Source organism: Giraffa tippelskirchi, chromosome 7 (assembly GCF_054371585.1).
Source record: "Giraffa tippelskirchi isolate mGirTip1 chromosome 7, T2T-mGirTip1v1.2.pri, whole genome shotgun sequence".
NCBI classification, from domain to species: Eukaryota; Metazoa; Chordata; class Mammalia; order Artiodactyla; family Giraffidae; genus Giraffa; species Giraffa tippelskirchi.
In genome coordinates, this window is record NC_137281.1 from 27,094,522 (window position 1) to 27,112,269 (window position 17,748).

The 17,748-nt window shown below is 50.5% G+C and overlaps 1 protein-coding gene across 4 annotated transcripts; it reads right to left on the bottom strand.

Moving 5' to 3' along the window:
* Positions 1-620: 620 nt before the first annotated feature.
* Positions 621-17,075, bottom strand: CES4A (carboxylesterase 4A). 4 transcript variants are annotated; one of them, XM_081513267.1, is made up of 14 exons: positions 17,018-17,075; positions 13,670-13,871; positions 9,697-9,838; positions 9,482-9,615; positions 9,009-9,162; positions 7,442-7,546; positions 7,260-7,364; positions 7,097-7,135; positions 6,447-6,587; positions 5,863-5,937; positions 5,318-5,471; positions 4,534-4,662; positions 4,249-4,321; positions 2,583-3,322 (listed from the first exon to the last, which is right to left on the bottom strand). In XM_081513267.1, the coding sequence occupies exons 1-14, from the start codon at positions 17,073-17,075 to the stop codon at positions 3,181-3,183; spliced, it is 1,653 nt and encodes a 550-aa protein (XP_081369393.1). In that variant the 3' UTR covers positions 2,583-3,180. The 4 variants fall into 4 exon arrangements, with proteins under 4 accessions (XP_081369395.1, XP_081369393.1, XP_081369394.1 ...); XM_081513269.1 differs by lacking the exons at positions 2,583-3,322; positions 13,670-13,871; positions 17,018-17,075 and adding exons at positions 621-784; positions 12,633-12,729; XM_081513268.1 differs by lacking the exons at positions 13,670-13,871; positions 17,018-17,075 and adding an exon at positions 12,631-12,762 and having other exon boundaries at positions 9,697-9,921.
* Between the last annotated feature and the right edge of the window lie 673 nt (positions 17,076-17,748).

The window sequence follows — 17,748 nt, forward strand, 5'->3', positions numbered from 1 at the left end:
TGGAGGTCCCCAAGTCAGAGGACCGTGAGGCTGTAAGAGGAACCTCTCCTCTTACCCCAGCCCACCACTGTGCCCCTGCAGCCTGCCTGCCTGGCGACTGAAGGCAGGCGCCAGGCGCGAGCCGTCGGGGGCTCAGGAGTCTTCACAGGGAGGGAGGCCCCATTCTGCTCGCCCCCACCACCCAGCAGCAGCAAGTTGCAGCTCCCGGCGCCCTCGCGTCCGCCCGGGCTCTGGCCCCACGCCAGGCTGCTGGATCCATCACTGCAGTTGGCGGGAGGCCGGACGGCGCGTCCCCCGGGGCTCCCAGGCGGCTGGCGCTGTCTGCCCGGCAGGGAGGGCGGCGGTGGGCGAGCGGCGGCGGCGGCGCTGCGGGGGCTGCGGTCAGCGCGGGCACAGCCGAGGGGCTGCGACTCCCGCACTAATTGGCCCTTCCCCGGCCGCCTCTGCCGGTAATTGCTGCTTTGGGGGTAGGGAGCTGGGGGTGTTGGAGGAGAGGAAGGGGCCCGCTGAACCCCGCCTTTGCGCGCCGTTCCCAGGCCAGCTTTGCAGCGGTGCGCCTTTGTGCTCACAGTGGCCGGGGCGAGCCGCGGTAAACGTGCGGAAAAGCCACAGAAGCGCCCTGGGGTCTTCGCCAAGATCTAATCAGTTCTGAGAAGGGCTCCCTGCGACAGGGGATTTAGGAAGGACTCTGGGTGGCCATCGGGGGATCCCAGCGAAGGCATGAAGACAGGATGAAGACGGCAGTCTGTCGCCTTCTCCAACCTCTTCATCCAGCAGTGACATCCTAGAAGAGCGGACAAGAAGGGAGGATATGAGGCAGGGACTACGAGAGGCAGGGGCCCAGCGCAGCATCCAGGTTGCCCATCAGAGTTCTTGCTAGCTTGAGTTCTTAGAGAAGGTGCCAGGGTTCTCGGAATTCCTTTATGATCCTTGCAGCTCCTGCAGCTGGCTGAGCCCTGGCTCCGGTTCAGCTGCTCTCCCTCTGATTCGGAAGAGACTAGCCTATGGGTGGGGGGCTGTTCCCACAAGCTCCCTTCCCCAGCCCTGCCTGAGAAAGTCTGAGGGAAGAACTGAGGGAGCCTCAGAAGCAGGCCTGGACCAGCCTGAGGTCAGGCCTCTGGATCCCCAGGGCAGCACGTCCCATGTAGGCATTGTGTGTGTGTGTGTGTGTGTGTGTGTGTGTGTGTGTGTGTGTGTGAAGCCCAGCTAGACCTCAGTCAGCATCTGCTGATTTCTCTATCAGTTGCCCAGGACCGCCCTCCAGGGGGCTGAGCTCCCAGTCCTCACTCTGGCTCTCACTGAGAAATGGCTATTTAGTCACCTGTTCCCTGGTTAGAGGTAGACAGGGACTTCTGGCTATTCCTCCCCTGAAATTGGAGCTGTCACACCTCCTCTGGGGGCCACCTTCTCGCAGGGGTTGTTCCAGGTCTGGATAGAGGTGGCAGGGTGAGTCAGACAGGTCTGGATCAAATTCCCACTCTGCCACCACTAGCTCATGACCTTGAGCAAGGACTTTTATGTCTCTTGTCTCAGTTTACTTGTCTGTAGAAACGGGATAATAAAATCTATGTGCCAGCATTGTCATGAAGATAAATGTTTACCCGAAAGGGGCTCTACTCCCTCCTCCAATCATCCCTTTGTGGGAGGCTTAGATGTGAGGGTATGGAGGATTGGGTGTCCCTCACCCCATGGGGCTTTGCAGCCTCCAATTGTCTCAGAGACTAAGGAAACCCTCTAGGAATAAAGAACCTAATCAACATTATAGTTTATAGCACAAAACCTGTGGGACCCTACACTCATGTTCAGAGCATTTTTCACAACAGCTGAAAGGTAGTAACAACCCAAATGTCCATCCACAGATAGAGAAACAGAATGTGGTATGTACATACAATGGAACATAATTCAGTCTTAAACAGGAATAAAATTCTGAAATATGCTACAACATGGGTGAGCCTTGAAAAAAGCCAGACACGAAAGGACAAATACTGTATGATTCCATTCACACGAAGCTCCTGAAATACTCGAATTCATAGGCTAGGAAGTAGAATAGTGGGTACCAGGGTTTGGGCGCATAGGAAGCTGTTGTTTAATGGACGCTGAGTTTCAGTTTGGGATGATAAAAAAATTCTGGAGATGGATGATGATGATGATAATGTGAATGTACTTAATGTCACTGAAATTAAAATGGTTAAAATGGTAAATTGCATGTTGTGTATATTTTCCAAAAATAAAAAAACCCACAAAAAGTCCCCAAATAAAACAAAAAACCTGTGGGATCAGTGAGGGTATGCCCAGGTTACAAGAGAGACCAGAGAGTAAGGAGTCTGAATGCAGCACGAAGGCCTCACCCAGTGGACAAGTGAGCATGGAGTATGGATGTCCTGAAGGGTGCACTCGAGACAGTGAAGAAAAAAGCCAGGTGTTCTGCAGCCCAGGCAACTTTGCAGCAGCTCTCCTTGACTGAGTAAGCAGCACAGGCTCAGCCCAGCAGAGAGAAGCCAGCAGTGCTCCCTCCCTCCAAGGACTCAAATCGCGAAACCATCCGCTTCACCCAACTGTTTCACAGATGGACACAAATTCAGGGCGAGTCAACGTGTCTTTATTAAGGACTGTCTCTGTGGCCAGGCTTTGAAGGGGTCCTGGGAAAAATCGGTATGGAAAGGGGAGAAGATCCCAGCTGTCAAACCATTACTCCTTATAACATATAACTTGCCCAAGGCCTCAGTCCGATGTGAAAAGGCATAAGGTTGAGCAGGATGAATGGCAAACGGCAAACTGTTTGCAATGGTGGGGCAGTGGCAATCTGGGTGGACTTCCCATAAGAAGTGGCTTCAAGTTGACCTTGATGGGTGGGAGGATTTGGAGAAGGAAAAGAAGCATTTGTTCTGAGTCTGGGTAGCTGGGCAGAATCCAGCAGAAAGGGCCTGGACTAACCCAATGGTCAGTGAGATAGCTGGATATCATGGGATGTCAGGCTGAAGAGGGTGATTCTAGGCCACAAACAGGCTAAGGCTCTACCATGGAAGGAATAGGGACGCTCTGCAGGACCTGGACTGGGGAGGGCAGGATGCTTGTTCCAGATATGTCCATGGCCAGTCTTCCCAAGGCCTGTGTGGTGGGACAATCCCTAAGGCTCCCTCCTGCAGAGCCACCCTCAAAATTGCCTTGCTTTTCAGGTCCTTAATTCTGGTGCAGCCTCTTCCAAAAGGCCATCTTCTCCTTCCTGAGCATCACACCCACCCTTGTGGTTAAATCCAGCTGCAGGTACTTCTCATCCTTGTTATAGCGTGGCCAGTAGGGCAGCTTCCCACCATTGGGGTTTCTGCCCAGGAGGAAGGAGAGAGGATTATTTGAGCTGGTCTTCATCTTGCCTCCTTCTGTTACTTTTCCCTCATTCACTTTCCCTTTGGGAGGTAGGGTTCAAGAAGGCCTTACAGAGATGATGTTTAGACAGATCTTTAGGAAAGAGGAGGAAAAGTGTGGTGGGAGGGGCCTTCAAGGCAGAGGGAACTGTATGTGCAAAGGGTTGGAGGTAATGAAAGCCCAGGGCTTTTGGAAGAAAGCACAAGTACAGGATTAGGTGAAAATATAGAGTGTGTCAAGAGAATAGGTGTGGAGAGGAGATGAAACAGGAAGAATTTTGAAGATTTTTGTTCCAAGTGAAGGGGATGGGACTTTACCCGGGAACAAAGGGAAGCCATGAAGTTTTAAGTGGTTGACTTGGTCAAATGATATTTCAGAAAGATCCCTTGAGTGTCATCAGGAGGATGGAGAGAAAGGAGAGAGAACGTGGAGATGGGAAACTAGTTGCAAGACTACCCAAAGCTCAGCTCAGAAGTCATCTCTGCCAGGAAGCCGCCCCTGCCCACCCCAGGTCGGTCAGACACCTCCTCTATGCTCTCATAGTGCCTTCTGCTCCCCCAACACAATTCTCATCATGCCAGATGATAACTTAATATTTTTGTTAACCGTTAACAGGCTTCTGGCAGATGGGGATCATGTCTACAATACCTTTGAATTCCAGCTCCCAGTATTGAGCTGGCCACAAAAAAGCGCATTGGCAGTGACTGTGGAATGCTTGAGTGAATGAAGGATGTGGTCATGGGACGAAGAGAGGCACATTCTAGGGACATTTAGGCCCGGGTGCCTTTTCTATGGGACACACAAGGACAAATATCTGAAAGAGCTGACCATTGGGTCTAACACTGGTAGGAAGACCACTCACATGTGTTGGGGGATCAGACTCACCCTAAGCGGGCAAAGTTGGCCCAGTATTTCATCATCTGGAGGCTCAGTGCCTTCTCCTCGCTTGAGGAATGGCCTGGAGGCAGAATGGACGGTGGTGTTTAGAACAGAGCGTGAGATGGGGACATCCCACCCCACTGCTTCCATGCTGGGAGGCCTTCATTTGGGAAGCATTCCAGATTAAGAATTTGCTAGTTAACTCCCTGTGGTCAGTCAGGGAGGGTGGGGTCAGAGCACAAAGGTGGAGAGATTAGACACCCAGTGGGGAGTCAGGTGGGGCTTCGGCACCTTTGGAGAAAGGACTCCCAAAGACGAAGCCAATCTCATCTCCGTGGTCTGCCCCATCAGTGCGGGGTTTTATGATAGTGCCAGGAGCATAGTGCTCAAACTCGTACAGGTAGACAGGGAAGCCAGCATCTAGGAACAAAGGAACCCAGCGAAGGCTGCTGAAAAAGTCTCAGCCCAGGCTTCTCATCCACCCCACGCATCCCACCCACCTGCATCAAGTAGGGGAAAGAGCCTCGGCTTCAGAACCCAGGGAGCAGATTCAAATCCTACCTAGCTACTCATGAGCCATGTGACCTGCGGCCAGACACCCAACCTCTCAGAGCTGCAAGTCATCTGAAGACTAGGGATGTGAAAACAGTTCATGGGATTGTGGCAAGCCTTCCTCTTCCCTCCACTGAACCTCTCCTCTCTCTATTTGGCACTTAAGTTTCTTCAGTGTCTACCTTCTCCAGCCCCTCCTTTGACCTCTCACCCACGTGTTGCCCAAGCCTGGGTCAGCCTGGGGAGGATCTCTAAGATACCCCGATAGAGGCCTCTCCTCACAGCCAGGAGACCTTCCCTGACCACCCTAGGCTGTTTCCTCTGGGCTGGCCTTGGCCTTGCCCTCCTCAGCCCTAAGGAACAGCCTCTCTTCTCTGCAATTGACAGCATGCTCCCTCTTCTGTGGCCACTTGGAATTCTACATCAGCCCAGAGGTACAGAGAGGGTGAGTGAGTGCTTGGTCAGCCCAGTGGCAAGCAGCACCAGTGGACAGGGTGTGGCCACTCTTGAGGACCCCACATACTGCGGTGGTAGCGGGCAGCCTGCAGTGTGGAGTACACAAAGGTAGCATCCCCAGCTAGGTCCATCACATGTTTTTGTAGCATCTTCTGGTCGTGGTCATCCACATCACTCAGGTACTCCTCCAACACCAGTGGTAACTGCTCCTTGGTGACATTCTAGGTGGGGAAGTCATACCCACCCTGAGGTGTGGGGTGCCAGCTCACCAGTGGTAGAGGTAGGCACACCAGTGACTTGGATCCAGGCTCGGCACCCCCAGGAGTTTTTGGCCTGGGTGTGGGGGGATGAGGAGCCTCCTGGGAAGGTCTTCCCCTTTGATAATTCTTATCCCAGTGTTTTTGCTGCATGAGAACTGCCTGCTGTGTCTCCAAGGAAGTCTGAAGAGCCTTGCCCAGTAGCAGCCACATGATCCCATGCAAAACCCTAGGCCCCCCCAAGGAACATCTCTGTCCTGGCTGGGAGCCCTTTGTGAAGAGCAGCTACTAGGTAAAAATAGGGAGGCTGCCTTGTCCAACCAAACAAAGCACACGTGACAGCACGGCCCCTCACCAACAGCATGCTGGTACTCCAAAGCAGCTTGATGATGGTTTCTTTCCTCAGATGGCTCATCGGAAACTTCATGATCTGCTCCACAAGGCAAGGGCCCAGGTGTAGGCCAGGCCCAAACATTAGGAGGGATTCCAGCTGTGCTACATCAAGCCCCAAGACTCTTCTCAGAGCAGGAGTGCCCATGACCCTTTCCCACACTCCTGCTCCCAACCTCTCCATCACTAACTTGGTTTGGAGCTGCAGTGGGGGCCAGGAGGGCCCTCCTGAGCTCAGGCATCTGCCCTGATCCACCCAGGAGCAAGGGAGGGACCCAGGATGTACAAGCCACATGGAGGTGAAGGAATGGACATGAGGACCCATCCACACTATGAGCTAAAGATTTGGGGCCCCCAAACCTCCAAGAGAATACACTTATCTCCCTCTTGTCATTCCTGTACAGTTCTCACTGCACAGGGACTGCAGGAGGCTCCCAAGCTCTTGGACATCCCCAGAGAGGCCTCTGGGATCTGACCTGGTACCCAGCACCACTCAAGAGGCATCCTCTGCTACCCCTACTGTGATGGGCTTCCCTCCTCTTCACTTACAAAAGGCAAGAGCCAGTTGAACTCCAGACTGTTCACACCCAGAAGGTAAGGCACAGGTGCAACATGCCCCTGAGTCAGGAGCACAATAGGGTTGTCTTGGAACACTACACCGTCCACCACGGGGCTCATGAACCACACAATCTATAAGGCAACAGAGTTTCCAGCCAATCCTCCCACTTACCCTCCTAGGACCCCGTTGGTCTAAGATACCAGGTCACCAAGTTCCAGATATTACTCTAGCTATATGCCCTTTGACTGGGAAAAAGCTGGGGCTCAGTCAGCCTGTTGTGAGAGAGGACCAGCCACAGGCAGGACCAGGCCACTCAGACTCAGGATTCCCCCATCTCCCACCCCTCAGCTGACACCAAGAGGTATTCACATAGCGCAGTCTCTCATCTCTTGAAAATCTTTGCTGAGACTTCTCATTTCCTGCTATTTAAAATCCTACCCCTCCCGACATGCTCAACCTCCTTACTCTCCTCCTTTTGTTTCCATTAGCTTATCACCTCCTAAAGAAGTGAATAGTTCATTTATTTATAGTGTTTATTGTCTGTCCCCAGTGGAACATCAGCCCTGTGAAGGAATTTTGGCCTGAGTATCCTAAGTGTCTGGCTCACAGGAGATGTTCAGACAGAATGGGGCCTGCTCACCTCTTGGGGGTCTTCCTGGAGGTGCAGTTTTAAGAATCTCTGTGGGAAGAGAAGAGGATGGGACTAAAGGGAATCTTCTGAGGCATAGTGCCTGGGGTGGCTGGGTACCAGGTTGGAAGGATGCAGGCAGCTGGGTCAGAGGCCAGAAGGAAGTTCTACCTACCATCTTCCGGGAAACACGCATCACCTCAGCCCCTGATAGTGTTCTCAGGCAGTCTACCAGAATCTTTGTGCTGTTGTGATTGCAGCCTGCCAGCTGGGCAATCTTCTGTGAAGAGAAGAGGTGCTTAGGGGTGTGCCCATCCTGCCTCCCTTGCTGAACCTTAGGAGAGAGGAGACACTCACCTTGGCCACCTTCAGTGGATCAGGAGTGATGAAGATCCGGAGTACTGCAGTGCCACTCTGGGAAATGGCCCGATGGGAGAGACCCCGGGCTAGGGGTGATGTCATCTGCAGGGATGGGGGGAGTGGCAGCTATGACATGCACAAATGGGGACCACTTGGGCAGTTTGGGGTGCCTTTCTGGCCTGGCTGGGCTGCTTAAAGGGGCCCAGAGAGGGCAGAAGCAAGGGGGGAGACAGGAGTTCTGGGTTGGAGTCCTAAACCTAGAGCCTATGCCTTCCACTCTCTGGGCATCCATGTCCTGGTCTGTGGAATGGCCCCAGGGGTCCCCCAGGGCATCTGGTGTTGTTACAGTGGTTCTGCTGTTGTAACAAACCAAAAGGGCCCCCCCCCCCCCGCTACTGGGCTAGGAATATGGGAAGGGGACCCTATCGTTCCCATGACCCCGTTACCTGAGCTGATAGCTCTTAGCCTTCCCCTGCTACCCAGGTTGGAGAGAACAACCACATATGGGACCCCCATCCTGTCCCCTGGGCACCTCAGACTTCATGTGTCCCAAACTTGCTCCAGCCACTCCCCATCTGGGTGTTGTCCCCTACCCACACCATCCACCTGGGCCTTCCCTCTCTCCTCCAGTCATCTGCATGCTGCAGTTGGCCCCGTCCTGTCTACTTGGCCTCCTGCATCGCTCCTCTACTGTCCATCCTTCCTGCTTCTATTTCAGAACTAGCCCCCTTCAGATATACCATCCCTCACCCCAGGCTGGTCTCCAAGCCTCTGTCTGTACTTCATTTTAACCCAGATCCAGCAGACAGAGCCAACTGTAAAGGCACATCTGATTGTGTCACTCCCCTGCTTAAAATCTTTGCCTACTCTCCAATGCATTTTCAATAAAGTTGCTTAACTTCTCTGGGCCTCACTTTCTTCCTCTGTAGAGTGGAGAACACTTCTCTTTTTGTAGAGTGCAGAAAGGGAATACTCTTTTTGGATTGTTGAGGTAATTCAATGAATGAATGCGCTTAAGGTGCTTAGAAAAGTGACTGGCACATGGAATGTGCTCAAGTGTTTGAGTGTTATTACTGTGGCCCACGAGGTCCTGTGTAATGTGGTCCCTGCTGACTGCCCAGCTACATGTCCCTCACAGGGCACCTGACCTACCCTCAAACTCTAGGTCAGCAGTACCCCAGAAGTTAGGGGCAAAGCCCAGTCTCTAACCTAGGCCCGACTCTTACGCCTGATCTGTGGCCCCAACCCTACCCAGAGGGCACATAGTGGTCTCTGTTTTGGGCATAGACCTCTGGGGGAATGTGGAGAGGCAGGAAGTGCTGGATGATCTTTCTGGCCCACCACATTCATAGTCTTAGCATTGCCCTTTCTGGGCTGGCTTGGTTTCCTCCCTGAATGGAACAGATATCCTTGGCTGTGAGGGGTGGTACCCATGGCAGTGGTGAGGGCAGGTCTGTGGATTGGAATGTTCTTGTATACCCAAATCTGCACAAGTATATGTGCAGAACCCGTAGGCCACGCGGTCCTGCGACCGTGCTTAGGTCTATCTGGGTATTGCACTCACCAGTCCCGAGATGCACATGGCCCCTGATGACTGGCCGAACAAAGTCACGCAGCCTGGGTCTCCCCCGAAAGCTTCGATGTTCTTCTGCACCCAGCGCAGAGCCGCAACCTGGTCCAGCAGCGCCCAGTTCCCGCGCGCTTGGCTGTCCCCAGTGCTGAGAGCGCGGGGCTCACTATCAGGGTCAGGACCCCCGACGCCTGGGTGCTGGGGAGCCCCGCGCCTTGTCCCGCCCTGTCCCTCAGAGACTGGGTCTAACCACCGCATCTCCTTCCTCATAACTGGGCGCCGCCCCACTGAGCACCTACCTGTCTGCTCCAAGCATTAGACCCCTCCCTGCCACGCCCCTCACGAAGATACGCCCCCATATGCCACGCCCCCTTTCTTCCACCCAATCCTCACCTCCTCCGCCCTTAGCCCAAGTGCCGAGGAGGCCTCGCCCCTGAACCCAGGAGCGGGTTTCCGGTCCCGCCCACCTGAGGAAGCCCAGGATGCCGAGCCTGTGCTGCAGAACCACGATCACCACTTTCTCCCGGGCAGCCAATTCGGAGCCATCGTACGTGGAAGCGGAACCCACGAGGAAGGCGCCTCCTGGGAACCAGATCATCACCTGGGCGAGAAGGGCTGAGGCCTGAGCGGGACAGTGGGGTGCTTGAGTGGGATGGTGGGTGGTTGAAGGCTGAGTACTCACGGGCTGCAGAGGGTCCCTGCACGCTCGCACTGGCGCGTACACATTCAGGTACAGACAGTCCTCACTGAAGTGCAGCCATTTATATCGTTTGTGTGTGTTGAAATACATGGAGGTGACCTGCCCCCAGGACTCCTGGAGGCACCTGTGGACACGATGTGAGTTGGGGTCCAGAGCCGTGGTGATAGTGGGGAGAATGGTTTCAACCCAGGTTCCAGTAGTGAGGGACTAGAACCCAAAGCAAAATTCAGGCAACGTGTGTGTGTGTGTGTGTGTGTGTGTGTGTGTGTGTGTGTGTGTGTGTGTGTGTATCCTTGTCCTAGCAGTCTCCACTAACATTAGGTCCAGGGGTGAGAGGCAGGTTGGCATTCCCTGCCCTGCGCTTTGGTGTGCCTCTTCCCAAGGAAGGATGCAGTTCCCTGCTCCTGTTGGAGACCTGTTGGTGCTGTCAAGCTAGAAACCTGGGTGCCCTGAGCACCTCCTTTCTTACATGCCCTGTCCTCCCCTCAGTCTCTATTCTGACTCCAAAACGGCTTTTGAATAGGCCCCCTCTGTTCACTTCAAGGCTGCTGCCCTGTAAAAGCCACCATCACTCTGGCCAGGACTCTGCCCCTGCCTCTTCACCTCCCCTCCAACTCATCCTCCACTCCCTGGCCGGAAAGATTGACAGACAACACAAATCTGACCGTGTCACTCCCCTCCTTATTACCTTCCCTGGTTCCTCCTGCCTCCAGGATAAAGTCTAGGTTCACCCACACTGACCTAGACTCTCCTTCCCATCTAGTCAGCTCCTCCCAGTCACTCTTTGCTCCAAATACAGATGACCTCTTGCCTCCCACCTCCAAGCCCCCGTGTCTCTATTCTCTCTACCAAATGCCTTCTCTTCTGCCCAGCAAGCTCCTACTCACATTTAAGGTCCAGCTTATATGTGTCTCTGCTGGGCACTTTCCCCTCTGGGCCTCCCAAACCTCTGTACACCACTAACTACAATACTGGCTTGGAGTAATTTTGATTGGTTGTTTTTGCTTCCAAAGGGTAGGGATGGAGATGTGTTCATCTGATTCCTGGCACTTGGCCCTGTGCCTATGCACTGTATGGATCTTGGGCTGTCAGGCCATCTCGCCTTTCCTCCATGCTGGCCCAGCCCTGGGGATGGCTATTCTTATAATAGGTGGGGCTGGGCTCATTTGGCTGGATGCAGGAACCCTGTCTACCTACTCCTGTGTTCCCTTCTCTTGTCCCAGCCTGTCTTCACTGTGTGTATGTGTGTTTTTGTAGGTTTAATTCATCCTCACCTCCCTAACCCTAGATCATCACCTGCTCCTTTTCAGTCCTTCCCCACAGCACTTCAACATACCTTGGTCCAAACCTATCTTCTACTACCCACCTTCTCCAGCAACTAATCTATCTCTCTCTTCCCCTCAAGGCCAAACTTTTCAATAAGTTTTCTTTCCTTCCACACCTATCAGCCTGTCCAATATCACCAGTAGGCAACTTGTCTTTCTTTCTACAGATTGTCTTTGCTTGACTTCTCAGCAGCAGCTAATGTTGGTGTTAGGATCAGTTCAGTTCAGTAGCTCAGTCTTGTCCGACTCTGCAACCCCATGACTGCAGCACTCTAGGCCTCCCTGTCCATCACCAACTCCCAGAATTTACTCAAACTCATGTCCATTTAGTCAGTGATGCCATCCAACCATCTCATCCTCTGTCATCCACTTCTCCTCCCGCCTTCAATCTTTCCTAGCCTCAGGGTCTTTTCCAATGAGTCAGTTCTTCACATTAGGTGGCCAAAGTATTGGAGTTTCAGCTTCAGCATCAGTCCTTCCAATGAATATTCAGGACTGATTTCCTTTAGGATGGACTGGTTGGATCTCCTTGCAGTCCAAGGGACTCTCAAGAGTCTTCTCCAACACCACAGTTCAAAAGCATCAGTTCTTCGGCACTCAGCTTTCTTTATGCTGTCCAATAAATCACATCCAGCATCCCAGCAGGAAGGCCAGGGCTCTTAGAGCCTAGAACTGGGGTTATAAGCATTTGAGGCCTCTGTCTCCAACCTGCCACTAAAGCCATCCCCATCGAAGTCACCAATGACTTCCATCTTGCTAAATCTCTCCCATCATCTTACTTGCCCTGGTAGCCCCTCTATATGGTTGACCATTCTCTGCTTCTTCAAAGCTTTGCTTCTCTGTTGTTGTTCAGTCACCAAGTCGTGTCTTATTCTTTGTGACCCAGTGGACCAGGCTCCTCTGTCCTCCACTGTCTCCTGAAGTTTGTTCAAATTCATGCCCATCGAGTCGGTGATGCCATCCAACCAGCTCATCCTCTGCCACCTGACTTCCTTCTCTAGGCTTCTGTAATCCCACTCTCCTGGTTTTCCTGCCACCTCATGGGTGACTCCTCTTCTTTCCAGCTTAAGCAGGAGAATGCCCCAGGCCTCAATCCTCATTTCTCTTTTCAGTCTGATTATTCTTTCCTGCGCTGATGTCCTTCAGGCCTAGGACTTCACACCATCAACATTCTGATGACTAGTCTCCTTCCAGCTCCCTTTGTCCAAACCACCTATTCCACATCTCCACATGGATATCTATTAGACATGCCAAACTTAACATACCCCAAAATGAACTCTTGTTTTGCCCAAACCTGCTTTTGCCCTAGTGTTCTCCATTAAGGTAAATTGTGCCTCTATTCGCCTTGCTGCTCTGCCTCCAAACTAGTCATTATCTTTGATTATTCTTCTTTCCTTGTGACTCACATCCAATTCTCCAGAAAATCCTGTCAATTTTACCTTCAAAATAAATCTGGAGCCTGACTACTCCCACCCACCTCCACTGTAACTACCCTGGTCAAAGCCACCATCTCTGTAAGAGCTTTCTTTCTCCCTGTTCTCCCCTTAATTACCACCCCACAATCTGTTCTAAGTTATCCACAAATTCTTACACCTGACACTCTGTGTTCCAAACAGCCAGTGGCCAATATTCCCACAACTGACACCCAGATGTTTATACAAGGGACACCTCAATCTCAAAACTCCTGATCCTCAGTGTTCCAACAATGGTTTTTCCATGTTCTGTCACCTGATCCATGGAGTTCCAAATAACAGTCACACAATGTTCAGAATGCCTAGGCTTCTCTCAGTAATGGCCAGTAGTTTAACAACCAACACCCCAGTGTTCCAGTAACAGTCAATCACGTTCTAACAGTGGACATCCTGTTTTTTAACAACTAGATACCCAGGTAGTTGTAGTTTTTTATATCACCTGACACCCGGGTTCTTACAGTAGACATTTTTCTAAATCCAGTAATTCATCCGACCGATGCTGAACAGTGTTAATGTTCATCACAGAATGTTCTGGACAGTGCGTTACTCAATGGTCTGAGTGAACAGTAAATATACTTGTTCTTGGTAAACTGCCAAGCCCAGTGCTTCAAAGGGCAGTCATTGTCCCAACATGCTCATGTGATTCAGGCCCAGCTAGGGGTTGCATTAAGACCCTGGGACATTGAAACTGCGACTGAGTCCAGGTTTCCCCATATTCTGCAGTGAAGGGCTGGGGGTGACATGTGGGCTTCTTAGGTTCAAGCACCAAGGAAGAGGGAAGAGCTCAGGGTTCTATGTGTGTGTGTGTGTGTGTGTGTGTGTGTGTGTGTACTGTTCCTCACACACATTTAGGGAAACTCAGTTCCCCAGCAGGTCCTGGGGGTACAATCAGTATGCACCTCCTCTTTGCCTGGAGCCTTCCCACAAGAGAATGAAAAACAGCCTTATCAGTGCCTTAAATACCATCTAGACCAGCTACTTCATTATATAGGTTTGGAAACTGAGGCCCAGAATGGTCCCCAGGCTTGCCTGTGGCCACACAGTGAGTTGTTCACACTCTTCAGTGAGTTGTTCAAACCCTGGCCCAGAAGAGGGCCTGGGTTCACCGCCTTGCTTGGGATCTGCCCACCTCACACCCCACAGTCCTCTGGTTCTTACACAGGGGCATGGGTGGTGGCATCTCTGATTCCTTCCCAAGGCTCTAGGGGTTCTGGGGCAGCGAACCTGCGGGCACCCACAGGAGGCTTGGAGAAGGGAACTCCTAGGAAGACATTGATGGGTGTCTTCCCCACGTGTATCTGTTTTCCTCGGAGTGTCCCATGTTTGGTATCCACTAGAGGCTCCTTGGTGTGCAAGGCACCTAGAAAGAGAAGAGAAGGGTCACCCTGGACACCAGAAACACCTTGACCCATCTGCCACCGCACCAGCTTGAAGCTTTTCACAATTGTGTCATTGTCTACTTCTTTTGTGTTCCTCTTAGTAATTTTATCTAGTGTATTTGATTTAAGATATCAAAGCTATGTCTGTTTGTTTGTTTTTCCCCTTCCTGAAGCACCCCTGCCATTTCTTTCTCCTCCTCCCCCTTTATCAAAACTAAATTTTGGGGGAATTTCCTGATGGTCCAGTGGCTAGAACTCTGCACTCTTACTGCCAAGGGCCCAGGCTCAATCCCTGGCTGGGGAACTAAGATCTCACAAGCCACATGGTCAAAAAACAAAACAAAATGCCGAATTTTCTGTGCCCTGGTTCCCTGGGGGCTCACCCTACAAAATGACAGAAAGCAAATCTAATATTATTGAACTTGATTAGGCATTAGAATCCTCTGGAGGAATCATCAGGAAATTCAAATTCCTAGGTCCCATTCTACATCCTCTGAAAGAGAATCTCAGGTCACATCAGGAAATTAGATTTACAACCCCTTCTAGGAGATTTTGATGCAACTCATTTTTTGAATAGCATTGATACAGCTGAGTGCCAAAGAATTGATGCTTTTGAGCTGTGGAGCTGGAGAAGACTCTTGAGAATCCCTTGGACTGCAAGGAGATCAAACCAGTCAATCCTAAAGGAAATCAACCCTGAATATTCATTGGAAGGACTGATGCTGAAGCTGAAGCTCCAATACTTTGGCCACCTGATGTGAAGAGCTGACTCACTGGAAAAGACCTGATGCTGATAAAGACTGAAGGCAATAGGAGAAGGGGTGGCAGAGGATGAAGTGGTTAGATAGCATCACTGACTCAGTAGGCTCAATGGACATGAATCTGAGCAAACTCTGGGAGATAGTGGAGGACAGAGGAGCCTGGCGTGCTGCAGTCAGGCAGCAAAGAGGGATCGAAAAGAGTTGGACGTGACTGAGCAACTGAACAACATTTGGTGTGGTAAGAACACACCCTCACACCCCAGGTGCAGGTGCCCTCTCTGCCCACGTCCCCAGGTCTTACATGAGCAATATCTGGGCACAAAGAACTGGCCACAATAGTGACTCTTCAGACATGGAGGTATGCCAGTGGGGGCAAGGGACCATCTCAAACCTCCTCTGTGTGTGTGTAGTCCCTTACAACTTACAAGGCCCTTTCACATGGTCCTCTCATGTAGGCTACTCAATGGCCCTTGGAGGAGCAGGGTGGGGCCTTGAGGCCCAGAGATGGTTAGTGACCAGCTTGAGATCTCATAGGACAGAGCCAGGAGGTCAAGATCTATCATATTACTCAGATTTGCCCTGAATCCTGGGTCCACTCATGATTGAATAGCTAATGACTATGATTGACTGATCTTTTATTATAACTTGGCACTCTGCCAAACACTTTTATGCTATCTCACCTCATCTGCCTAAAAAAATTTATAAGGTAACTGTTTTATATTTTCCTACTACACAAATGTGGAAATGGAGGTTCAAAGGGGTATATAACTTGTCCAAGATGACACAGACTGTCTCACATCAGAGCTCTGCTTTAAACAGTGATGTTTTACTGTTATCACCCCAGCCTCTGGGAGCACCTAAGCATGTGACAGAGAGCTCTACACCCCTGAATCAGAGCTGATGAGAAGAGCTCCTGGTCCTAACTCTGCTACCCCGAGGCAATATGTAAGCACTTATGAAAACAATATTCCTTGTTTTTAGAAGTCATAAAACACTAATTAAAACCAAGAGTTACAATTTCCACCTAATAAATTAAAAACAACGGCACCTCAACTTCCCTGGCAGTTCAGTGGTTAAGACTCTGTACTTCAATGCAGGGAGGGTGTGGTTCCATCCCTGGTCCCACATGCCTCGCAGTCAAAAAACCAAAAACATAAAACAGAAGCAATATTGTAACAGATTCAGTAAAGACTTGAAAAATGATCCACATCCAAAAAAAAGAAGTCTTTAAAAAATGATAGCATCCAATTCTGGCAAAGATGCAATGAAAAGGACACTCACATATGCAGTTGGTGGAAGATAAATTGATACACCACCTCGAAAAAATAATTTGGCAAAATATATAAGAGCTGTAAAATGTTCACATGCTTTGGTTCAGTAATTCCACTCTAGGTCCACCCTTATGAAAATAGTCAGAAATGTATTAAAGACTTTATGAATCACAGTCATACTTGCCATAGTGGGGACAAGAAGCATTATTTGTATCTGTGGATCAGGAAAAGTAAATGTAATTATGAACTCAGGTTATAAACTGTTTATGCATGATCTTAAGTGAAAAAGAATAAAATTGTTTAAGTGCTTATATCACAGCTATATACAAATATGCAATAAAAAGACTAGAAGACAATGTGCTAGAATGCTAAAAGTTGTTTTAGCAAAGTTTCAAGTTAAAAAAATTTTTTAATGTGGGGACTTCCCTGGTGGTCCAGTGGTTAAGTCTCTGCACTTCCACTGCAGAGGGCTCAGGTTTGATCCCTAGCTGGGGAGCTAAGTTTCTGCATGTAACCAAGAAAAAAAATTAATGTGTTAATATGGGCAAAACTGAATTATGATAGCCATCAGAATGGTGGTGGTTATTTTGAGGGTATTGACTGGGAAGGTATATGTCAGATGTTGGAAATGTTCTAGATCTTTTTCTGTTTTTTTGGCCTTGCCTCATGTTATGTGAGATCTTAGTTCCCTGACCAGGAACGGAACCCACCCCAGTGCATTGGTGCACAGAGTCTTAACCACTGGACCACCAGAGAAGTCCTGAAATGTTCTAGATCTTGATCTGGTTGGTGGTTACATGATGATTTTACACACACACACTTACACTAATATATATATATACTAACATAATAAGAATTTCATACAGTATTAATTGTATAAAGAATATAAGTATACAATCATAAATATAGTTATGTAAATTATAAGATACATTTTATAAAAATGTAAATATAAATGTCCATGCTCCCAGCTGCCCAGCACCCCCATCCACCCAGATCTCTAAATGTCCCTACCCTGCTGCCCCCAGGAGAGGTTGAGTTGGGGGCCTGTCCCTGTGGCCTATGTCCCTCTTGAACCAGGGAAGGGTGGGGGCTTACCCCAGGCTGTCTGCACCACCAGAAGGAGGGTGAGGCTCAAGCACAGAATCCAGTTCATTCTCCAGCCAGCCAGCTCCTGCCACAGTCTGGGACGATGTCCACCCCGCAGATGTCAGATGGTGGGTGTGTCTGCGGTGAGCTGGGCAGTCCGACTTTTATCTTCTTTTAATCATCAATAGAAGGTGAGAGGGTGAAAGAAATTGTAACCAGCTCTCCCATCAGCCCACAGCCATATCCCTGCCTTGGGGTGATAAGTCACTGTCAATGGTCTTGGCTCTTAGAAAATCTGACCAGCCTGTACCCCCTTTACAGTTTGCTCATCTATGCAATGGGCTTAAAGTTGAGGTAGTGTGAGTCAAGCACTGAGCACCAGTAAGGTTGGAGCGGAACACCTGAGCACTGAGTTCTTAGCCCGCAGGCTTCCTCCCTGTGGATTTAAAGTCCTCACCCCCATCTCCCCCTCCACATATACGCAGAGGCTCCCCTCTGGTTTGTGCAGTCTCTTTTACAGGCACTTCCTAACCCTTCTCACACGTGCTGACTTTCTCAGCCAGGACCATGTGGGTCTGGAAGCAGTCATGATGTGGAAGTCCAGAACTGGGTGATGGTGGTCAGGGACCCAGGGTAACCAAATAAATATTAAAAACAAAACTACCCTATCCTTTGACCGAGAAATTTGGTTTGGGAGACCATCCAAAACACACAAAAAATTGTTTACAGGATGAGTGTCC

Coding starts and splice junctions, on each gene's coding strand:
- CES4A (XM_081513267.1), bottom strand. CDS start 17,075: ATGAACTGGATTCTGTGCTTGAGCCTCACCCTCCTTCTGGTGGTGCAG. Junction 9,616..9,696: donor GCAGGGACCCTCTGCAGCCC/GTGAGTACTCAG, acceptor CTTCTCGCCCAG/GTGATGATCTGGTTCCCAGG. Junction 4,322..4,533: donor TGGGAGTCCTTTCTCCAAAG/GTGCCGAAGCCC, acceptor TTCTGCCTCCAG/GCCATTCCTCAAGCGAGGAG.